This window comes from Triticum dicoccoides, chromosome 7B, assembly GCF_002162155.2.
Source record: "Triticum dicoccoides isolate Atlit2015 ecotype Zavitan chromosome 7B, WEW_v2.0, whole genome shotgun sequence".
In the NCBI taxonomy this organism is placed as follows: domain Eukaryota; kingdom Viridiplantae; phylum Streptophyta; class Magnoliopsida; order Poales; family Poaceae; genus Triticum; species Triticum dicoccoides.
In genome coordinates, this window is record NC_041393.1 from 134841637 (window position 1) to 134866702 (window position 25066).

The following is a 25066-nucleotide window of genomic DNA, read 5'->3' on the forward strand; positions in this document are numbered from 1 at the left end:
CAGAAGAGACACCCCGCAGCTATGGTGCGTAGCGGTACGAGTCGAGGTAGTACAGGAAGTACAGGCGGAGGCAAGCGATATAAATATGGTCCAAGCCTCACGCCTCTTCCGCAGAGGGCTTATGACAGGTCCGAGGAGGAAATCGCAGCCATATCGAAGTCCGAGGTGGAAGCCCATTTTGCATCAAAACCGCCACCGCCGCCAAGGGAGAAAGTGCCTGAGGAAACGATTGACCACTTCATTCGTATGGCTCAACCACCAGCTCCCAAGCCTGTTGACACAGACTATGAGCGCCACATCAGGAAGTTAAATCGATCACGTCTACGTAAGGAGGCGAGTTCGGGATCGAGCAAACAAGAAGCAGCTGTCAAAAAATGCGGGAAAACCATTCCCCAGCTGGGAGAACAGGCGGCGCAATCGATCCCCTCGCTTGTTGTGCCAACAACACGTGACAGTACGCGCGCCCAATATTATTGTGGGCAAACAGTTTACGTTCCTGAGGTGGGCAATGTGGTAATAACGGAGGAGCATATAATGCAGGCTGAAGTTCTCAAAATCACTGTTGGACAACTCCTCGAGATCGAGCCCATGCCTGTGCTTAGAGAGGATGAAATAAAACGGAAATATGTCCGGGGCCAACCTTTGGTCGAGCCAGACAAGGTCAAGAACCTCCCAACGAGAATGTATGAATTGCATCAATGGTACATGAACATTACCAAGATTTCCGATCGATTGTCCCTCATGGTGAATGTCAAGGAGGGGCATTACTACCATGAGAAAGCTGTGTTCGTTGAGTATTCTGAACTGTTTCAGTTATACAATCAAGACGCACTCGATAAATCTATCGTCAGTTGCTATTGTCTGTAAGTGATTTCTTTCTGTAATTTAAGTCTCAAGCTAGTTGTAGTGATCCTTTTGATCAATCATTGCCTGTAATTATCCTCACTATATTCTTTTCTATGGTATTTTATGCAGGATGAAGATGTATGAAATGAGAAAAGGTGGACGCTATGGCATTGGGTTCATTGACCCAAACACCGTTAATGAATACACATGGAAAATAGATGCACGTCATCAAAAGGCCGTAGAGGACAGCATGCTAGAGTTCTTGAAGCGCCTCAAATACAATGAAGATATACTACTTCCTTACAACTTCCAGTGAGTCACACTGTCTTGTACTACAAATTCTCTGTTTTTGCCTACTAGCTAGTTACATGTTTTTGCTTACATATGCCCGCTTAATTAATACATGCAAACGTGTGTGCATGCAGATATCACTGGGTCTTGTGTATCATTAAAGTTGACGCCGAAACAGTTGAAACACTGGACTCACTACTCAAAGAAAAAACTGACTATAACATCTTGTTTGGGATAGTCAACAGGTAATTTCAATCATTATTAACTATATATCTCGGCCTATTTAGTTCATCATTTCATGATATGAACTATTTAATAACCCCTTTATTTATTTTCTTTGTCGGCGGGCAGGGCTTGGGCAAGGTTCATCAGCGTTACGGAAGGCGAATGGAAAGAAAAGCTTAAATGGGGAAGACCCAAGGTAAGTAATTAAGTAGTACTAGCTAGCTAGTTAGCTGCCATCTCTTTAATTATCATGCTTGATTAATTATTATCTGATCAAATTCCATTCTCGTAAAGGCCCTGAAGCAGGCGCAGGGGACTGATCTGTGTGCATTCTGTGTTTGCGAGAACATCCGCATGATGGCGTCCGAAAGGAGCAGATCTCAAAGACAGGAATGGGTACGCTTGTCAAAACACTATTCACAATTTTTACACCATTATCGATATCTAGTCACACAACTAATACACATGCATATTGATCTCCTTCTTAACAGTTCAGAGAGGTGCGGGAGAAGCTCCTAGAAACGGAGCGCGTAGAAGCACTTCAAGAGGAAATAGCGGGATTTTTGCTCGACCAGGTCATAAATCCGAAGGGAGAATACTATTACCCGCTACCGCCCCCATGAAAACCACTTCCAATTGTCATCGTGCTCCGAAGGCACCAATTAGGCTAATGCCACTGGCTCCGAAGGCAACATGCATATGTAGGAGAAATTGTATATAGCTATACATGTGTGTATGTGTGAATTAATTAATATGATGGTTTGTGAGACATTGATGATATATATATGCATGATTGGTTCTACTAGAAATTCTATTTATAGTATATATATATATATATATATATATATATATATATATATATATATATATATATATATATATATATATGCATAACGTGTACAATGTGTAGTATCGTAAAATACCAGCAAACGAAAAAGAATTAAAATGAAAACACAAAATTAAATGAAAAAGAAATCATAAAACTAAAAAAACCCAAACCTCATAGTATCGGTTGGTCTTACCAACCGGTACTAAAGGGCTCCAGGCCCCTGGAGCTGGCTCGTGCCACGTGGTTTCCCTTTAGCACCGGTTCGTACTGAACCGGTACTAAAGGGGGGGCCTTTAGTGCCCACACTTTAGTGCCGGTTATGAAACCGGCACTAAAGGGCCTTACGAACCGGTGCTATTGCCCGGTTCTGCACTAGTGATCGGTAGAGTATTAGCTATTGATGAGGTGTATGTCTAGTAGAATTATGGACATGTTGCCTATATAACATGGTCTCAGCAATATGTTATGATTTGTTATGAATGTTTAATTGGTCATTACACATATGTATGTTTATATTTATGTGTCACCGCTGCTTTGAGAAATTTTGCTGGTGACTTTATGAACCCCTGTAGAATTTCCTACATAACAAACTTCTTCAAGCTACTTTTACATGCACTTTTAGTTTATGCAATTAATTCATCTGAAATTAAAAAAACTTTTATTAACATCATTTTCCCATAACTTATTGCAACTGGCAATGCTAGTGAGGTTCGCAACCTGACTAAAACCGTTGGAAGCACGAGTGGGTTGGACTTTCACGTGGCATGATAAATTACAATATGTGGTGCAAAATACAAGTTAGTCTAAAAATGGATAGGTGATACGATACCCACTTTCAAATGAAGAAGTCAATTACATTCAAAAACACATCAATCTATTTCCAACTAAAATGAACACTTGCCATGTTTGGATTAAAAATGGGAATCTTCATATCAGTGTCCCTCTCATACTGCGAAAATCTAAGACCGCCCCCTCAAACCTAATACCATATTTTTCTCAAAAAAAAAACTGAAACCATATTATTGGTCTGTGTCAAAACCATCTACCTTCACCCCGATGACACTGATGTGGCTGACTGGCTGCAATTTTGCATACCTAGCAAACCCAGACAACACAATACTTGAAAGATAAGGGGGAAAACAAGAAAAACATGTTTATAGAAATTATTAACAAAGCATGTTTGTCCTAAATATTCTACAAAAACACATGGGGTTCAATTAATTTCTAAAGGTTGTTTAATATATTTTTTACAAAATACAAGTTAGTCTAAAAATGTTTAGGTGATACAGTATCCACTTTCAAATGAGGAAGCCAATTAAATTCAAAAGCGCATCAATCTACTTCCAACTAAAATGAACACTTTCTAGCAATCTAGCCACAAAAGAATCATGAATCGTGCGATACAAATATTCAGGGGAAACGATGAGGGAGCGGAACCAATAGAGGTGCAAAAAAAACAAAACAAAAAACAGGTCAACCAAAATGTCATAAATTTCAGAGACTGCCCGGGGCATTTCCAAATCGGAAATTTGAAACCACGCATAATTTTCACTCCGAGATGCCTAGTCCATGCTTTGGAACATCTTCAGCAATTACTATGAGGCGACGAGTACTTGTCCAACACTAGTCACTCTAGGGAATTGAAACAGTCATCATAGGGAATTTCATGTGAGAACCCGGGTCTCTGTCACCAGGAAGGCTCGGAGATCAATTCAAATCCGGTGTCCACATCGCCGCAGAATGGGGAGTTCCACGCTTTGGCGGTGCCCCGTCGAGGAGGGCCCCAAGAAATAAGCGAGCAAAAGGTGTTATATTCAACAAGAAGCCAACGAAAAAGGAGACGAAAAATAGCAGCCATGACCATGGCGCCGCCCCCCTCTCCCCCTCCCCTTGCTCCCGCCACTTCCACCTCTCTCTTTATATATATATATATACTCTGAGACAACAAGTGCCAATTATGCATCGGCAGCTCCAAATCGGCCATCGCAATCTCTGGTCGTTTCCAGGCAGCACGAGCCAAGCCACGAAAGACGGACAATTGGATGCATCACATGCGTTTGACGTATTGAGAAACTTGCGTCGATTGATCCGGTCCGTTTTCATTGTGCACCTAGCAAGCATACGCTACGCTGGTTCGTTGATCGGTTCATGGTGGGACGAGCGATGGCCAGGGCCAGGGAGGTGACCGGCGGCAGCGAGGAGATGGTGGCGGCGGTGGCGAGGGCGATGAGCTGCCTCGGCACGGGGGTCGACATGGCGGGCGACCTGCGGCTGAAGCACTGCAAGGCTGCGGAAGGGTGCCTCGTAGCCAGGAGCCGCGGGAAGGCGGCGGCGGTCCCCGTGCCCGGGATCGGTGCGGTGCCCGACGTGCCGGCGGACGTCATGTGCGGCAAGGGCAACCGGGTCAGGATCAGGTCCGACGTGCTCGAGTTCAACAAGGTTTGTTACTAGCTGCTCAACTGCACCTTCCTCTTCTTCTCCTTTTTTCTTGAGAGGTCCTCTAATTTTCTACTGATGCCTTAGAGTTGGGGGAAAAGGATTTTGGCTAAAATGATTCAATATGCATGCAAGTGGAATTTGTTGAGCTACGTTCAACTGTTAGATTTGTATCCACCAAAAAAATGTCAGATTGATAAACCAGAGATACTAAAAATTAACTAGTCAAGTCATGAAATTATTGACCAAAGTAATTCATTATCATTCTAATCCAGTTCCCTCGCAATCCCACTCAAGTACGTACTCAACTCCTCGCCCTGGTCAAATTTCCTGATCAAACTAATCAGAGCAGCATGACGAATTACACTATCTTGTATTGACTTTCTTTACATAATAGTTGTCTTGAATCCTGGAACAGTTGCTACAAAAGAAAATACTCTAGCAGAGAATTTACCAAAGTTTAAACATAATGGACAATGGCAGACAGCGGCGGCCTCAAAATAAGCTAAATTAGCGCTGCTAAATATCTAAAACCGGTATATCCCGCTATTCAAAACTTTGAATCTTTATACGGAATTATAGAACGCGTTCGTGCGTGCGTGCATGCAGATGACGGAGCTGTTCAACGGCCGGAGCTCGGTGGCGGGGAAGATCCCGTCGGGGCTCTTCAACGCGTGCTTCGGCCTGGACGGCGGCTCCTGGGCGCAGGACGCCTCCAGCACCAAGTGCCTGGCGCTCGACGGCTACTTCATCTCCCTCCTCGACCTCCGCCTCGACTGCCGGCCGCTCGCGCTCGCCGACCACGTCGCCGCCGACGTGCCCGCCGCCTGGGACCCGTCAGCCATAGCAAGGTACCCCGCAGTCTGCATTCCATACACACACATGAGCAGCTCCTGCTCGACCGTACTCGGAAATGAATCATGCAAGTTGTTGACGAGGTGATCAGCTGTGGACGGCGACCTCCTCGTCCTTGCCAGGATAGTGACCGACGACACTCGTGCCCATGTGGTGTGAAACATCGTATGCGTGCGCGGTGGAAAATTGACGCAGGACTTGACTTGTTCAAGTCAAGGTCTCGAATTACCTTTCACAAGTTTGTGGGGCCTAATAATAGTATGTGAACTCTGATCATTTCACCCTCAAGAGTCATGGAAGCATGATGCATCAGATGATGTCTTGTCAGTCAGGACTTAGGACCCGGGACTCAGGATTCAAGATGCAGATTCGAATTATCACACTAAACTGCGTGAAAACTAACGACCCCACTCTCTGTGAATCTGTGAATAGTTTCATCGAGAAGTACGGGACGCACATCGTCGTCGGGGTGAGCGTGGGCGGCCAGGATGTGGTCTACGTGAAGCAGGACAAGTCGTCGCTGCTACCGGAGTCCGAGATCAAGGAGCACCTAGAGAAGCTAGGCGACCAGCTCTTCACCGGGACATGTCCCATGCCTCCTTCACACTGCAAGTCCAGAGATAACAAGACCAAGGTCAAGAAATTTTATCAATTTTATTCTAACCATCCTAAACTGAAACTATGATGACCTCAAGCGAAATGTGCTTAAAAGAACTCCATGATTCTAACTTATGACTGCAACAGGTCCCTGAGGCCTTCAACGTGTTTGATGGTCAGTTAACACAGCCGAGGGTTGAAGGAATGACTAGTCAAGTCGCATGCAAAGAGGTACTACTACTACTACTCTTCCAAGCTGCAACTTATCAAGAGCCACGAAGCAGGTCATCTTTGCTGATTTTCGGCTGGTGCAGGGTGTGACGGTGATACACTCCAAGAGGGGAGGGGACACGGCGGCGAGGAGCCACGCCGAGTGGCTGCTCACGGTGCCGGCAAAGCCGGACGCCATCGGCTTCAAGCTTGTGCCCCTCACATCCCTTCTCAAGGGAGTGTCAGGCTTGGGATTCCTCTCTCATGCCATAAACCTCTACCTGAGATGTAAGACCTCTCTATCTACTACTATAACAACATATTTATTGGTTAGTCATGCCATAGGTGTACAAAATTTCATGAAAATCCAACAAAGGACGGGCCATCTACTTCACAACCTCCAAATTTCCACAAACTTCATGTGCAATCCAAGCCTTTGCTTTTTTGTATGATCTGCAGTTAAAAAATGCTTAACTATGTCACTGCTCTTTTAATAGACAAACCTCCAGTGGAAGATTTGAGGTACTTCCTCGACTTCCAGCACCACAGATCGTGGGCCCCTGTGCTCAGTGACCTACCCCTAGCTCTGTGTTCGAACCGGCAGGGCGCGAGCCAAGCCTTGCACTTCAGCCTTGTGGGATCAAAGCTGCATGTCAACTCAAACCAGGCAAGAAACCATTCCCCTTTAGTTAAAAGATAAAACCATCTGCAGTCCAATAGAGATGCATGCTCACTCGGCTAAATGCAGGTTATCATTCCAAACTTGCCGGTCACCGGGATGAGACTGCATCTAGAGGGGAAGAAAAACAACAGGTTAGCTGCGATTAACAACATTCTGTTAGCAGTATGTTCAGTCTCCTTCTGTTGGAATGTTGGCTGAACATCTTCATGTCATGGCCAGGCTAGGCCTCCACCTGCAGCATCTGGCGAGCACCCCAACGTTCATCCAGGGACGGCGGGACAAGCCGCCGATATGGCGCGGGTCGGAGACGGTCTCCGACGAGCGGTACCACGAGCCGGTGCAGCGGCGGATGTTCGCCCACGTCTGCACCGCGCCGGTGAAGTACGACCCCAACTGGTGCAGCGCGCACCGGCAGACCGCGTACATCGTGTCCGGCGTGCAGCTGCACGTCAGGGCCCATGACTCGACCACCGTGCTGCACCTCAGGCTCCTGTACACCGAGCTGGCAGGGTGCGCCGTGGTGCAGTCCAAATGGGCGCACAACACGGCGAGGCTCTCAGGTAAAGGGAGCTTCCTGTCCAAGTCGTTAGGGGCGGCGGCGTCCTCGGGCTCCACTGAGAGAGACCGGCAGGAACCGGCGAGAGTCAACGTCGACTCCGGCGTGTTCGCCGGAGGGCCGCCGGTGCCCGTCGGGGACCAGAAGCTGCTCAAGTTTGTTGACACGTCTCAGGTCACCATGGGGCCGCAGGACGCCCCTGGATACTGGCTGGTCACAGGTGCAAAGCTTGATGTCGACAAGGGGAAGATCTCACTCCATGTCAAGTTCTCACTGCTGGCTCCAGTTTCTTGACAAGCTGCTCCAAGAACTGTACAGTATCAGACTTGCTATATCTTTGTCGTGCATTGTTTCAGAAAATTGTACAGGGAATCAGACCCAGGGGAAATCCAATCCAATGGGAAACGTTTCTGTTTCTGATTGTCAGCCTGAAATGTAAACTGAAGGCGAGTATTGTAATGGAATTCCAACCCAGACAGCGGGATAAATAGAGGAGAGCCAATAATCATGTGAGAATAACAATATATTCACAACCTGGGCGGCGGGGGTATGGAGGAGCAGAACCAAGCAAACACTCTAGCTACATTACAGATGGGAGAGGGCGTGGAGACCGCCCAGCCTATACAGAAGCATCAGGTGCGTCGACGACAAAACGAGGGCGAGCCGTAGGGGGTTAGACCTCGCCTCAGGGCCACCTCCTCTACGGCAGAGAAGCAATCACGTCAGATCCGAGCCTACTACCCTTTCCCCGGCTCCCAAGATTATCACAGGGTCATCTGTGCTATGATCTCAACCACAAAACTAATAGGTAATAATGGAACGAAACAAATACAGAGCGAAATGGACTCTATGGAATAATACGCCGCCTCAAGTTAGTGCCGCCGTCATTGGAAGTTGCGTGCCAACCCACTTCGCGGTGCGCTTCTGCACACAAGGAACAAAATTCACGGTGGGTTAGAGAAAGAAACTGTATGAAGATGTGTAATTTCAGAAAGAGGGTGGTAAAATAGAATATCTCCTTAAACTTTTTCAGTTTCACCACATAGCAGTTGAGGTCATAAGGTTTAGTCTTGAGGGCTTTCTCCAGTATCAAAATTACTAAGCGGCAAAACAATTCTAAGCTTTTGTTGTAAATGTAGTTCTGTCACCCGAATAATTCACATGCTTCCTCGCATATTTTTTTAGTGGCATGACACCATAAGAGAACTAATCACTAAGAGCAAATATGGACAAAAAATTGCATGTGCGCCCTAACAAAACTAAGATCACTGATATTAAACAGAAATTGCTATTAATGTCACATGACAAATCATCATCCCAAGAATGTGATTTGAACTGTTTCAATCAAAATAAGTTCCTGAAAAGAAGTACCTTCCAGGAAGCAGTTGAGAACTCCCAGACCCTTTTGAATTACCAAGCCGCCTGGCTTTGATTTCTTGGTCCTTGTCGACGCGCATAGCTGCAACTTCTTTCTCCATGGCAGCAACTTCTCGCCTCATCTTTTTAGCCTCCACTTCCATTGCTTTGGTTAAGGTATCAACTTTCTTTGCTAACATCTGCAGGACAAAAGGAGATAATAAATAACTCTATAATGCCCGCATCATGTCCACACAAACTGCATAAATAAGAAATGGTTGCATACTTCAATGGCATCATCTTTGTCCTTTAGACTTTGATCTTTTTCGTGGCATGCTTTCCTCAAAGAAACCACCTCCTTCTGCAACATATTATACAGGAAACCGGAGACCATTTCAATTGAGTTGCTATTTGTGGTTTCATTACTTCTCTTATCTGCATTGCTATTTGGACTTTCAGTAGTTCCCTCATCGACAGTCCCTTTCCAACCATCATTCGCTTCACGATCTTTAACTGCGTCTGTAGATTTGTTAAGTAAATGTGATCCATTCCCATGGACCTTTCCCCTGTCTAGTGACCTAGTTCCACCATCAAATGACTTTGACGTTCCTTTAGCGTGTTTTAGTATCAAGCTGCTGCTAGAAGAAAGAGAGGATCTTGAATGGAAAGATGGAGATCTCCTTGTTAATAAGCCATTTGGTGAGACTTTAGACATATTATCTGCTCCGCCGAGTGATAACCGACGGGAAGGACCGTTGCTGAAACTCTTCCCTTCAGTAGGCGGTCGACTAGAGCCACTTGGTGGCCCTCGCAGTCCATCTTCCAAAACTTTCAGGCGCAACTGGTATTTTTCCTGAGTTTATGAAGAACTAACAAGTTTAGCCTGTCTGGACAATTCCCTTAACAAGTTTTAGCTCACACTGAATTAAAACAGAAAGGCTTGCAAACCTTTAGTTGAGCTTCAGACCGTGCTGTTCGTTCTGCAACAGCAAGCTTATCACGAAGCTGTTGCATTTCACCCTGCAGAAACCAAAAAAAAAAAGGTAATTACAGGTCACCACATATGATTTCGATAAAAGAGCCAGCAGGCAAAAACGTTTAACTTCACCAAGAACAAGCATATGCCTGCACCTAAGCAAGCAATGCACATCAATAACAGAAAGGCGTAAATAAATCCTACTAGGCTCACCTGCATGAATCTGCGCTCTTCAAGCCACTGTTTAACTGGCATCACTTTATCATTAGAATCTTTCCACTCATTTGCTACCACCACAGCAACCCTGTTTGCTGTAACTTTCGCACGAGCAAGTTCACGGTCAAGTGTTTTTCTTTCGTCCTGACAAAATCATGAACATAACTAGGTATCAGCCAATTAATATTTGATGGCAAAGGAAACAATTTAAGGGTAGTTTGTTACATTCATCTCCTGCACTTTGCGCTGGTAATCTCTAACAGCATTGGCAGCTGCACCACCTGCAAGAACAGACTCTTCCAGCTCCCTCACAGTTTGACTAAGCTTTTCAACTTCTGCAACCTTTTGGCGATGCAACTTATCCAATATCTTATTTTCTTCCTGCAATGCATAGAGTAAACAATTCAGCATTTTCATAGCTCTATTACTATGTTGAAAGTTGTTTACTCCAGATGACCAAGAATACACTACATGCACCCACATACATGACAGATCTCAATTTGCTTCATCAAATCTTGGTTCTTGTTTTGCAAGTCATCAACCATAGCAGCTTTTGCCATTGCTATTTGCACAGTCCTTTCTGCTTCCAGTAGTGCTGCCTCTTTTTGTTTTGTTAGTCGATCCAAGGCTCTATTATCCTCCTGGAGCTTTGCAATCTGAAATCAACCAAGTCAATTTCATAGTTTATCATCTCTTTTGATCATAGTGAATACATGACTACTGGAAAGTTGCAATTCGATACTCCCTCCATATCACAAATAAGTGACATTTTGGACGTTGACACGGCCTTCAGATGTAACTTTGTCCACTAACTTCTATTGTAATATATGTATAAAAGACAAGAAAAATATACTGCTCTAGAAATACACATGATTTTCAAATCTTCAATATGAATAATTAAAATGATATTCACAGTCAAAGTTCAAAATAAATTACTGGAGACATGTCCAAAACGTCACTTATTTGTGATATGGAGAGAGTACCATCTAGGTGCATTGGAGGATGAAGATTGCAGGCTGTTAGGGAGACATTATAAATTCATGACAAACACAAAAATAGAAGGGGGGATATATGAAAAGTAAAAGTAGAACCTCTTGCCGAGATAGCTTTAGCTCTGCTTCAAGTGGAGCAAGAATGGCTTCAATTGGTGGCATGTCATCATCCTTTTGAGCTGCATGCACTCTTCGCAAAGTAGCTTCTGCCGCAAACTGAGCAGCCATTGCAGCCTTTTTCTCGTCATTTATCTTCTTGACTTCTAGATTCTACAAGTTTTGTTCTCTATATTAATGCACAATCAAAAGACAGAGAAGAGCAACAGATAGACATAAATCATAAGACAGTACTTTGTTATCTAGGTGATATTCTGTCAACTTGAGCTTCTCGTCCATCCTCTCCAGCTCATCTGTAAGCTGCCACACAAGATTACAATCATGTTAATCAGAGAAAGTAGGTAATCATCGTCAGGTTTATGGTTAATAACAAAATAATAAGTATCAACAAGTAATTCAGCGTTGTAACTTATGAACTTACACGAAACAGAAAAAATATTCAGTATAATATGAGCTGCAACAACTTATACTCAAACTTGTTTTTAATTCATAGTTCTTTAGCATTGTTGAGGAAATCGTTAACTGGTAGCTACTCGGTTGGCTTGCGAGTAGGGGATTAATAGGCTAATCGGCAAGTTAATCGACCATTTAATCAATTAACCGGACGATTTTTTTGTTTATCGGCTACTCAGCGACCCTAGGAGTAGGGGTTAATCGACAAGTTAACTGGTTAATCGGACGAATTCTTGAACAGGGTTCTTTAGTCAGAGGATTTCAAGCCCTAAGTTTCAATCCATAATGATAAGTTGATAACAAACAAGTAAAATTCAATATAGGTATACACAAGCATTTTAAGTTCTTCGGCGACAATTTATATAAAAACTCATTGTCCACCAAAAAGTATTCAATCATAGATAGTGATTCACATAATATAAAAGGACTACTGGTGCATTACGGTCATCGAATGGTCAAGAAAATGAAAATAATAATCAATAGCACATCGTAAATATTTTGTATTTCAAAGTTTGTTCACATGAAAGCAGGATATAGTATGCCAATGCACAAATACATAAGCTCCTCTACCTTATCTATGGACCATGGAATGCGTTGAAACCCAAGAGTTGAAGAAAGCGGTATTATGCAAGTGCAACTCAAGAACTTAATTCATGAAAATTCATGCTACCATATTTGACCAATTAACTCTTGATACCAAAAAAATACTGATAAAAGAATAACAGAGAGCGAAAGTAAGCTATAAGCATTCAGTAACCCAGTCATAGTAATCCTAAGAGTTGGCAACAACAAGAGCCATTATGTCACAAGAAAAGAAAAGCCAGGCACCTCCTATACAACAGTTTGGCACCATAAGTCCCCGGTTAGCAGAATGATTTCATTGTTGTTGAGCATCTAAACCCATTCAGTCCTTGCAAATCTAAAAATCTAGTTTGATAACCTAGCACACAGTATATCGAAATGAACCAGATTCAGTGACAGCAAACGCAGCAAGAGCCATGAGATTAGCATATACTGAAGTGCTCATTATAAATAAATACAAAAAAAAGGGCAACCTGGTGCATGTAGCTCCCGCTTGCGCAGGGTCCAGGGAAGGGTCCGACCACTTTGGGTCTATAGTACGCAGCCTTTCCCTACATTTCTGTAAGAGGCTGTTTCCAGGACTTGAACCCATGACCTCATGGTCACAAGGCAGCAGCTTTACCACTGCGCCAAGGCTCCCCTTCTACTACAGGTGCTTCCAGCATTGCTTAAGAATGCAGTCATAGCAATTTGGTAGAGTTGGGCACCAAAATACCACCAGTACAGCCCAGAAAAATACAAGGGCACAGGACCACTAAAAAAATTGAAGCATGAAAAACAAATGGCTATATTCCATTGCTAAGAACAAAATTAAAGATGACTGTAGAAACACAAACACCTCCTATACGACAGTTGACAGCATAGGTCCCCACTTAGCAAAATGACTTCATTGCTGCTGAACATCTAAACCCATCGTTGCAAAACTAAAATTTTGGTTTGATAATCTAGCATTCAGTGGGCCGAAATGGACCATAATGCAATGACAGTACAAGGTACCTCAACACCGCAACAAGAGGCTAGGGCGATGCAATTAGCATACTGAAGTGCCCATTCTAACTAATAACCTAACCAAATTTGGCACTTCCCCGCAATCCCTGACATCAATTCCAGCCTAAAATAGTAGATTCCACACCTCCGTACCACAAAATCTCAAGAGCAATCGGCAATTACCTCCTCCACGGCCTTCTCGCGCGCCCTCTCGGACAGCCGCAGCGTGCGTATCTCCGTGTGCGCCTCCCCGAGCTCCCGCTCCTTGTCTAGCACCACAAACCAGCAAAACAGTCAGACCCCTCCCCACGCCGAACCCCCATTGAAAACACCAGAGCGAAACAGCAGGGGCAGATCAGCTCACCCCTGAGCTCGTTCTCGAGGCGGGTGAGCTCGACCCGGACGGGATCCGAGCCGTGCATGAGCGCCATGAGCTCGTCGGCGTCGAGGCTGGCCCGCACCGTGCCCCTCCGCCGCGAGAAGCCCCTGGGCGCCGCCGCATTCCCCTCCTCGCCGCCGTCGGCCATCTCAGATCTGAGCCCCGGCGGGCCGCCCCGGCATGCAAGGTCCGCCGCGCCCCCCGCGTCGGAGGGAGCCCTTAAGCGGCGAGCTCGGGGAGCGCCCCTGTCGCGCGCCGAGATCGGGGAAACCCTAGCTGAGCTCCGGCGCTTGCTCCTCCTTCCCACCGCGTCACTGTGCGTGTGCTGCGCTGTGTGTCTCGCTTTTAGTAGTTGCGGTTGTCTTGCTCTTAAGTGGCGCGTTTAAAAAACTCGGGAGAGGGGAGGGGAGGAGCTTTTTGGATTATCTTAGTAATAAGCGTGTGGGGTTTTGAGAGCGATTAGTGGCATGTTTTCTTTTTCATGGAGGAAGATTAGGGTGGTTCACAATGCTATTTATAGAGAGAGAAGGTTACTGTTCACAGTTTTGTCATTACACATTTATTTATTTACTACTAGCACATATGCACGTGCGTTGGAACAGGAGACATCATTGACATCGTCACTGAAATATCCATCAACACGGCACAACAACATTGGAACTGTGCCCGGTCAGACGGAGAGACGCACACTGAGGTCTAGTAAAAATTTCATATCTGTAGTATGTAAGAAGCATGCTACATACTTCTGATATGGTTCTTGTACGATGATTTTGATCTTAAAGAGCCTAATTTTCAATTTTTTATATCAATGCATTATTTGTAAGTTGAAGCAATGTTTAGAATTTGCACGAAGTCGTGAAAACAATCTCAATAGAAGGATTCTATTAAATGTGTTTTAGGCCATCTTTGCATACACTTGAATATTAATAAAAAGATTGCCTATGTTCACTACAGTACTACACCACGGTAAAGCTTAGGTGACATACTTCTGCGGGCAAAGATCTACTAATCTTCACAAAATAATAGTCAACGTGGCTTTTAATTTTTTGTCGTCTGAGCGAAACGATTCTCGTTGCATACAACTTGACGCCCTTATTTTTGTTGCACATAACGGTTGCACACTGCGTAGCAATGCAGATATGCGTGCCCCTCCCATGTGTCCCTCGGTGTCAATTCATTTTTATCATTGCATTACAGCATGCCACACCATTGGTATTAATACCAATTCATTTGTGTTATTCTCTCCTTCATATTTTTTATGAACCTCTCGTTCTTTGTCTATCCCTATTGATCGCGCCATTTATTCTCTCATTTCTTTATTACTCATATATGCCCATTGAAATCGATCATTTATACTCCCTTCAATTCATATAGGCCATCGTAACATATTTCATATATATAAAGATTATATAAAAGTTATATTGTGTTAGCATTTCCCAAAATACACCATAGCAATTAATTAGCTTAATGATGTCTATGCCCTGAATAGAATTTCAAAGCGGTTTGCAGGAACAAATGGCATGGTCAGAAATTACGCATTTTTCTGACCAAATTACATATACAAATTATTTTAATCCGAGTTATAATCATGTTTAACATATTCTCTATAAATATTAAAAGTCAGGGACCTAACGGGCTGAAAACAGGTCGAAGGACCTACTGCAGCCCAGACGCGCTAGATAGCGGCTGCTACAGTTGGCCGAAGCCCAACAGAGGAAGGACACATAATGTTGGACCGTGGGTTATTTAAAAGGAAAGATCAGGGGCTTTTCTTATAAAAACAATATGACGGCGAACAGATAGAAATGCTTTGTACTTTATTAGTAGGTATAGATATGGATATAGACTAGTAAAAGGGCACGTACGTTGCACCGAGTGTACAAAATAAATAAATAAATATATGCTTAGACAGTTGAAGAAAACTACCACTAAAACAACATTGCAATTAGTTAGACAGCCATACCAGAACAAAAATTTCAAACAATTTTGGTAAAAAAATCAAACAATTGATACCTTTTTAGTTCATAAATCCCGTACCATTCTAAAAAAACAAACTAATAAGTAAACATGGATATGCTCTTACTTGATTTTCCACATGGCAAGTCGAAACAATTTTAGTTATCGAAATCGAAGTATAGTAATGATCAAAAGTATTGGGATGAGATTTCCAAACAAAATTGATGAATGATTTTGGTTTAAATGGTTAACAAAACAATGCAATTAGATCTCATTGTTGCATGCCTAAGGCTCAAACCCAAGAATAGCCATGCACCCATAGTGAAGAATAACCATGCAAATCATCAGCACATTCATTCAAAAAGATTGGTTGCATGTACTTCATTCAGAATTCGCAACCAAGGGTCAAATCATGGGTATAGGTAAGTTTCATAGCTTGAGAAGAATTTCACTTAGCTAGAAAGCCTGCCGATGGAGACTCGGAGAGGTGGACTAGTGGCGCAATCCGAGGGCTGCTGGCAGCAAACCCAGGTGTGGTCGAGTGGACGTGAGATATAGTTCGAGTCCTTCACCTCGTAAATCTTCGGCAGCGTTTCCTTGAGTTCTACTTGCACAAACACAAATCAGCATGAACAATCCTTTTTTTTGTCTTGAGCAGGAAAGCAAAAAGATAGCCATGTCAATCTTTGAAAGTTGATTTCACATCCGGTGCAAAAGCATGGAGATTCCTTATGGTTAACTCGTGCTTCGAAGAGAAATTTATCTCTGTTGCGTTCTCTTTTCAAAAGGTAACAATTTGGAACAGTATTTAACACATCTTTTCACATGTAAATGCGTTCAGGGCCTCTAACGCCGTAACTCACATTGAGCACCCACAAATTATCAAATTCAGTCAAATATTTACCAAATTATTTATACACTTCTGTCCAACTTCAGATCAATCCAGGTCACGTACGCACAGGATATCAGATGCATGTACCTGAATATTTGATCAAGGTTGTTGCAACTCCTCTAGCAAATTTCCATGAACACTCAGCCAAATAACTACATAGACATAAAGTAGACCATATAGTATATGTGACCGCGACAACGATATTTTTTTTGTTGGAATTGTTCTTTTTTACTGGGCCGGCCAAATTTTTTGCTGCAGCCCGGCAATGGCAAGCCATTGTTTTTGCTGGAAGAAAATATAAATAGAATTTTAACTAACAGCAAGACTATTGGATCTTAACACCAAAATAGTCAATTAAAAACGTAGAAGTCTAGAGGAACTATTGCTATTTGAAAACAGAGACTTGTTTTGTTGATCAAATCAGTAGGATTATTAAACTGAAAATGCCTTTCCAGTAAGCTAAAACAATAGATATATCATTATTCATGCACCTTGCCAGTTAGCATAAATAGAGATGGAAAATTAGCCCATAGAGTTAAAGGACCCAAAATTATTTAACCTGCACATGGTGCGCTCCTACATAAGAGAAGACCCAAGCAGAGCGATCAAGCCATGCAATACAAGTTACTATAAAATACTAATTAGTCACCGTATGTGGACGGACAGTCTTATGTAAAAACATTTAAATAATACCTAGTAGTTTGCAAGGAGCATATACATACTATTTTTCGAATAGGGTATATACGACTGATACTACTTTAACTCAAAATAAACCTACCATTGCCTGCTCTCTGGTTTCAGAGTAGCATGGTTTATTTCATTCATGACCTCTGCATTACATACCACTGCAGGAATGCTTAGCAGTGGTGGGTGCAAAAAGACAGTAGAGGCGTGCGAGGCCATCAGAGGTGCCCGCCACTGGTGGGTGTATTCTAGTGGCGGGCATTACTTATCGCCCGCCACAACTGTCCTCTCTGCCCGCCACTGTTGTTAGTAGAATTAGTGGCGGCCAGTAATAGAGCCCGCACAACTATTTTCTCTGCCCGCCACTGGTAGTGGTCTAGGCCTATAGAAGAATTGCTGCCACGACAGCGTTTTTTTTATTATCGTGGCAACACTTTAATGACGTGGTTGCAGTATTTCGCACTTAATCATCACATTGCAATACAAATATAGAATGTTGTCTCAGCATTCAAACAATCATGCAATAAACTAATTATTACAACATCACCACAATAAATAAGAGTAATAGTGTAACAGCCTGGTTTTTTGCCCTTCTTTTTATTTATTTATTTACTTGGTTTTTGCCCTAATTTTATTTTTGGAGTGGTTTTGTGGCCTTGCCACCTGGGAGATCATCCTCATTCCTTCTCTCAAGTGGGTTATCATTCCCAAATCTCTCCCATGGTCATCTCACTTCCATCCTAGCCCAACTCCATAATTATTTTTCTTGGGAATATTCCTTTTCTATTAAAGGGATAACCTCATTTGCCCTAGGTTGTGAAGCAACCTATATTTCTGTCCCTCCAAAAATTCCCAAATAATTCTCATAAATTATTTGGGTCATATCTTGCTCAAATATGCCTAATCTTTCCCTTGGCCAGTTCAAAAATATTTCTCCAATATTACTTCTTCACTTCTGTCAAAAGTGGCACTTTGTGAAGGAAGTGCAATTTATCCTATCTTGTTTTCTCCCAAACTGTTTGGGCATGCTTTTGCATCCAAAACATTGTTCCATGCCAAAATTCAACTTCATTTTCCTAGTGAATCTTCCTCAGTGAATTTTCAAAATTTCTGTCAGACAGAAGTCATCGTGAAGGAAGTACTAGCTAGGAGTATCCAAATGAGTTGAAATTTTGCATGCCTCTTCATGTGCTCATATCATTACCCTCCTCCACTTTTCAGCTCCATCCTATCATCAATGTGAGCACAGCTTCAAATCTTTGATTCTGTTAATATTTTCAGATTGTGAGGCAAGTATAATTTATATTGCTTCATTAATTTTAAGAAATTACCAGATCATGCTCGTACCCAAATAACATGTCTCCACCACATTTGGGACCACTTCATCAAGCCATTTTATCACCAATATTATTGCAATTTTTTGGATAGAGAGGATGTTTGTGAAACAAGTACCATTTTGGCATGTCCATTTGGTATGAAATTTTTACAACATCTTCTTATGACCAAATCATAATGATCTACTAACTTTGCGCTCAAGTGGTTACTCCATATGAGTGCATCATCTTGATCTTGATTCTGGACCAATTTTGCAGTTACAGAGCACCCCTGTTGTTTTGTGGTCCAATTCTCCTCAAAACCTCCAGGATTATAGTCCTTCCTAAGCTAATCACCCCAGACAACTTATTTGGCCCTTAGATCTTTTTTGTTGATCACTATATCATGATTCAGTCTGATACAACAAGGTTTCAGTGAAGCCTCACTTCACCTCAGAGCTCCTTTTGTCGATCCATCACCTCTCTCAGGCTCAGGGATGCAGGGACTAGCCACCAGACAACTCCTTGCAGCCCCTCTAGTCCTATCTTTGCCATGCCAGGCAGTGACCGTGTGTATTTTTGCCTGTGCGCGCGCTCTGGCTGCAGAAAGCGTGCTTTGCACGTTGGGTCGCGTCATGCTACCTTGCCCCGGCGGTGTCCACGCGTCTAGAGGTGCCGACCTGACTCCCCCTTCCTCACATGTCGCTCTCGTGTCCCTTCCTCCTCCAAAAACCTCCTCGCCAGAGTTAGACGTCGCGTGCCCATGGGCAAAAGTGGTCGTTTGGCTCTGTTCGTCGCTCGCCTTCTTCCTCCTTGTGCCCCTTGGCCTCCTCTGCTCAGTGACCCTCCGCAGCACTGCCTCATCAAGATCCCGTGCCCTCCCGTGATCGCTGAGCCTCGCCAGAGCTTTGGCCGAGCCTAAGCGGTGGCACTCGGCCACGGCCTCCCTCGCCCCGCCTATTTAAGCCCTCCTCACAGCCTCCCGAGCTCCCCATTGACATCACCTTCCTCCTCTAGTCCTATCTAGCCACTTCCCCAAGCTCCCGGAGTCCGCCTCGACCACCATCGCCTCCATGGCCACTGTCGGTGTCAAAACCGGCGGATCTCAGGTAGGGGGTCCCGAACTGTGCGTCTAGGCGGATGGTAACAGGAGACAAGGGACACGATGTTTTTACCTAGGTTCGGGCCCTCTCGATGGAGGTAAAACCCTACTCCTGTTTGATTAATATTGATGATATGGGTAGTACAAGAGTAGATCTACCACGAGATCAGAGAGGCTAAACCCTAGAAGCTAGCCTATGGTATGATTGTTGTTCGTCCTACGGACTAAAACCCTCTGGTTTATATAGACACCGGAGAGGGTTAGGGTTACACAGAGTCGGTTACAATGGTAGGAGATTTACATATCCGTATCGCCAAGCTTGCCTTCCACGCCAAGGAAAGTCCCATCCGGACACGGGACGAAGTCTTCAATCTTGTATCTTCATAGTCTAGGAGTCCGGCCAACGGTGATAGTTCGGCTATCCGGACACCCCCTAATCCAGGACTCCCTCAGTAGCCCCTGAACCAGGATTCAACGATGACGAGTCCGGCGCGCATATTGTCTTCGACATTGCAAGGCGGGTTCCTCCTCCGAATACTTCATAGAAGATTTTGAACACAAGGATAGTGTCCGGTTCTACAAAATAAATTCCACATACCACCGTAGAGAGAATAATCTTTACACAAATTCAATCTGCTGACATATTCTGCGGCGTGACGTCACACCACGGTCAAGCCTTTATTGGAATCGTTTTTACTGTCCCACCTCAGCGTGTTTAGCGAAGCGGTTTCCTTGGCACGTCTTGTCAAAGCAGAGATCGTGTCCCCTTATTCCGGGATTCTCATCAATACGGGCGTGGGTAATCCAACCGCGCCATTGATTACGGCGCTTGGGAGATAAGCGAGTTTTATCAGGCTGGTGGGGACGCATAGTTTCATCCGCCCATATAAGGGGATAAGGATCCACCTTTTTACCTACGCCTTCTTCCTCCTTTGCTTATCCATTTCCGTGCACTCGAGCTCCAGCGCCCAAGTCCGCACATCTCGCCTCAACCTTCCCCAGCCATGTCCGGAGCGGGAGGCAAGTGGATGGCCTCCTCCGTAACGGAGGGGCACATCAAAAAGTTGAGGAAAGCCGGATACCTGCACAACGACATTGCGCACCGGCTTCCAGACGAGGGGCAGCTCATCCCCACCCCCAGGCCCCATGAGAGGGTGGTGTTCCTTCCCCATTTCCTCCGTGGACTGGGCTTCCCGCTCCACCCATTTGTCCGGGGGCTCATGTTCTACTACGGCCTGGATTTCCATGATCTGGCCCCGACTTTCATCCTCAACATCTCAGCGTTTATCGTTGTGTGCGAGGCCTTCCTCCGCATCAAGCCCCACTTTGGCTTATGGCTGAAGACCTTCAATGTCAAGCCGAAGGTAGTGGGCAGCCAGCAGGCAGAGTGCGGAGGCGCCATGGTAGGCAAGATGCCCAACGTCATATGGCTCGAGGGCGCCTTCGTGGAAACCATCAAAGGGTGGCAATCGGGGTGGTTCTACATCACCAAGCCGCGTGACCCTGAATGGGCAGCGGCCCCCGAATTCCGATCTGGCATCCCCACACGGCTCACCTCCTGAAAAGAGAAGGGCCTGGCGTGGGGTGATTTGGAAGAGCTGACCGGACTCCAAACCTGCGTCCAAAACCTTGTGAACAAGAAGATCAAGCTCGTCAACGTAGTCCAAGTCATGCTCATCCGCCGGATCCTCCCGTGCCAACAACGGGCCTTCAACTTGTGGGAGTTTGATCCGGCACAACACCAAACCTTGAGCAGGCTCTTCGACACTACGTATGAAGATGCCTGGAAGGTGCTGTTCAAGGGCGCTGAGGCTCCCGCATCCGCTACCGAAGATCGCGGATTTAGCTTGCAGCGTCAAGCCGGCGAGGTAAGCTATTTTACCCTTTACAGGACACTTTTTCATAGTTTGACTCAATGCGGGATCTAAACTCCCCTACCTTTGACAGGCATGGCAGAAGAAGTTCGGGTAGGTTAATTGTCCGGCTCCCTTACCAGAAGACCCAGCGGACGCCCGATTGAAGGGCTGCTGGTTTCGGCACCTCACGTGGTGCCGGAGAAGAAGGCCAAGAAGAAGGCCACGGGAACTCGAAAGAGTTCCCGGCGTCAGGTGTTATCAGACTCATCGTCCGATGACTCTGAGGCGGACTCCTCCCGCGAAGACGAGGAGGAGAAAAAAAGGCTTCTCCCCTAGCGGGGGGAGAGAAGAAAAGGAAGGCCTCCCCAATTGGGGAGGCCGGAGGGTCCAAGAGGGAAAGGACCCTTCCTCCGGACTACTCCACCAACGCCGACGACGGTGGAGAGGAGTGGCCCTCGAGGGCCAAGCCCCTGGCGAGATCATAAGTGTCCGGATTCCAGAATAACTCATGATTTTTCATTTGTCGTATAGTGTCTTCTAACGCCGAATACAACCATGTAGCCCGCCCAAGGACGAGCTCCCCGCTTCGTCGAGCGGCTCCCTGGGTTCGTCGGATGTGAATAGCACTTCACTTCCGACCGCCTCCTCCCCTCGCAACACAGAAGACACCGCGGTGGAGTCCCAAAAGGGGCCCAACCAGGAGGAGGTGGTCCTGGAGGCGCCGCAAGGCGACCTCCCGGACTCCGGGCGCAAAGGGAGCAAAACCCCAGAGGGCTCTAAGTCCGGCCCTGGGCTAGACTCCGTGCCGGAACCTTCAGTGGTTCCGGAGTTCGACGGGCGGTCCCTTCATAAGAAGGGCAAGACTGCGACGCTGGTGGCCTCCGTCCAACCGGAGGCACCGGATAGTTTGCTGGAGGCGCTTAACGGCGCCTTCATCAACGAGGCGCACCACACTATCATGAGTGCGGTGATCCAGAAAGTTCAGTCCGCCAAGAGCGGGCTGACTGAAGCCTGTACCAGCCTTCTAGCAGGCTTTGAGGTAAGTTTTTAAGATATGTAAGAATATTACCGCATAGACAGTAGCCCCTGATGCTCAGTTTGGTGTTCGGAAAGAAAAGCCAAGTTGAGGATCTAAAAAGATATAGGTAGGAGTCTAACATAAATATGTCAATATGGGAATGCAGGCTGTGCTGCTGACCTCTGCCGCACTGACTGCGGAGGTCAATGCATTGAAGGAGAGCCTCGAGCGGTCCGAGAACGAGCTCGGCCTTGCCAAGAAGCAGCTCGAGGACAAGGAAGGTAAGTAATACCTTATTAAAGTAATACCTTATAGAAAGGATTTGGTTGCAAAAAATGACAGGAATAACGTGGGTATTGCAGGGGCCACGAACGAGGTGGCAACCCTGAAGGAAGCGGTGTCCAAGGCCGAAAACAGTGCGGCCTTGGAGCACACCGAGCGATAGAAGTAGGAGGCGCGGGTGGCGGAGGTGCGGCAAGAGCTCCAGGCTCTCGTGGAAAAACACGAGAGTTTGGAGAGTGACTAGAAGACTCGAGAGTCCGAGCTTGCCTTGGCTCTTGAGAGTGCCAAAGCCGCTAAGGCCGAAGCCCAGAAGGCCCTCCAGGAGATCGAGGCGATAAAAAAGATAGCGGCGGGTAAGGCATTCTATATGCAAAGCAAGCATGTAAAAGTAAATTATCTGTTACTTACCCAAATCTGGAGCTCTCCAGGAGCGTTCGCAGATCTGCCCCGTAGTGTGTCTGATGCTGCCGTGTTCTACCGAGCCGAGGAGGGGAGCTTGACGGAAAAGGTGTTCTAGTCTCAATATGCTGAGGCCGGACATCCGGTGCCCTTGAGCGACCAGCTGAAGCAGCTGGTCGAGCTCCACAAGGTGGCCGAACAGGCCATGAAGGGCCTCATAGTTTGGCTGTGGCCTAAAGAAGCCATGCCTGGGAGCTACATCGGTCTGGTGCAGCGGCTGGTGGACGCCTGTCCGTGGATTGAAGTCATCAAGCACTCCGTCTGCATTGAAGGTGCTTGTCGGGTCCTTGCCCGTGCTAAAGTGCACTGGGGCAAGATGGACGCCGAGAAGCTTGTGACGGACGCGCCACCGCCGGGCAAGGAGTATCCAAGAGTCATTGTGGATTGCCGGTGAACGAAGTCTGTGAAGGTTTGGAAGTCTCCCTTAAAGACTTACCAGAGTGACTGGGCGAGGACTAAGTGTTCTTAGCTCAAGGGGAATAAGGTGAAGACACGGTCTTCTGAGTTGAATCTCAGCCTCCCTAACCAGACGTACAGTTCTCACAGCAACTAGAACTGGTCCAACAAACCCCTTGTCCTCTTCGAGCAACTGGTTCTATCCTACCTCTCTCACCTTACTTACAGTTTGTCTTCATGAAGTCTTCGCCTACTTGCTTGATCTGTTTGACTTCATTGTGTGAAGACTGTTCTCTGTTTGGCTTCATACTATCTTCCATCCTGATCCAATCTACCTAGCTGCTCATAGTCTTCGTGCTTTCACTTCATTGTTTACTTGACTATGACTTGTCTAGTGTAGTCTACCTTCCGCTGCATATCAATAGGGTCATTTCTATCATTTGTCTTCGAAACATCCATGTTTTGAAGACTTTCATAAAAATCGCCTATTCACCCCCTAGTCGAATACTGGCACTTTCAATTGGTATCAGAGCAAGGTGCTCCCTTGTTTTGTGTGATTCGGTTTAACCACCTGGAGTTTAGCTATGCCGACTGCAGGGATAACCAAAGTCTCCGATGCATGCCCTGTCTTTGATGGCACTGATTACCCCTACTAGAAGAATAAGATGCACATACATATTGAAGCCATTGATGTCGATCTCTGGTATGTCGTCAATAATGGTGTCCCCAAGACTAGTGAAGGTGTCACTCCTGCTGATGTCAAGAAGTTCGTGCAACTGGACTCAACTGCCAAGAACATTATCTGTGGTCATCTGACTAAGGGGCAGTATGGTCGTGTGAGTGCTCTGGAAACTGCAAAGCTGGTCTGGGACTGGCTCTCCAAGGTCAATGAAGGCGTCTCAACATAGAGAGATTCAAGGATCAGTGTTCTTCGCAATCTCTTCAACCGCTTCAAGAGAAATGACGATGAGAATGCCAGGTTGAAGTCATTACTTGAGACAGGAATGTACAAAAGTCTCAAAGGGCATCAGACACTATGTGATGTCCTTAAAAAGCAGATACTAAACCGAAACCCTAGAAAAGAGGGTGTTGGGTTCGAGAGGAAAATGAATGTTGAGGGTTCCTACTGGATGCCTGAGCAGTACCCCAAAACCACATGGGTTGCTGCTAAGGGACCTTCAGTAGATCCATCTACCTTATCTGGCTTCACTAGTGCTAACCCAATTATCATTGATGAATCCTTTGGTGCAAACTATAAACTGTTCAGAAATCAGAATGGTGAAGTGTTTGCCAGGTATATTGGTACTAACTGCAGGAATGGACCTCCTCTTAAGAAGATCTGGGTACCCAAAAGGTATCTCGAAAGTCTTCCCCTGAATGTCGTTACGGCACCACCCGGGAAGAAAACAAACCCCAGACTAAAGGCTTCGTATGGTCCAAAGGCTTCATACGGACAGAAGACTCACCTGAGTCACCCTAACGCCAATGTTTTGCAGGGAAATCATACTCAGAACTTTGAATAT

At 45.5% G+C, this 25066-nt stretch overlaps 2 protein-coding genes across 2 annotated transcripts; one reads left to right on the plus strand and one right to left on the minus strand.

Annotated features, from left to right (window-relative positions):
* The first annotated feature begins 4161 nt into the window (after positions 1 to 4161).
* On the plus strand, positions 4162 to 7943 carry LOC119336661 (MACPF domain-containing protein At1g14780-like). The gene is made up of 8 exons (XM_037608725.1): positions 4162 to 4630; positions 5237 to 5478; positions 5915 to 6116; positions 6227 to 6310; positions 6394 to 6577; positions 6787 to 6956; positions 7038 to 7102; positions 7191 to 7943. The coding sequence occupies exons 1-8, from the start codon at positions 4340 to 4342 to the stop codon at positions 7819 to 7821; spliced, it is 1869 nt and encodes a 622-aa protein (XP_037464622.1). The 5' UTR covers positions 4162 to 4339; the 3' UTR covers positions 7822 to 7943.
* Positions 7944 to 8011: 68 nt separating this feature from the next.
* Positions 8012 to 13924, minus strand: LOC119336662 (microtubule-associated protein 70-3). Its single transcript, XM_037608726.1, has 11 exons — positions 13571 to 13924; positions 13390 to 13475; positions 11419 to 11484; positions 11167 to 11337; positions 10561 to 10731; positions 10301 to 10456; positions 10073 to 10219; positions 9832 to 9903; positions 9170 to 9736; positions 8899 to 9083; positions 8012 to 8451 (listed from the first exon to the last, which is right to left on the minus strand). Exons 1-11 carry the CDS (start codon positions 13731 to 13733, stop codon positions 8412 to 8414), a joined length of 1824 nt encoding a protein of 607 aa, XP_037464623.1. The 5' UTR covers positions 13734 to 13924; the 3' UTR covers positions 8012 to 8411.
* Between the last annotated feature and the right edge of the window lie 11142 nt (positions 13925 to 25066).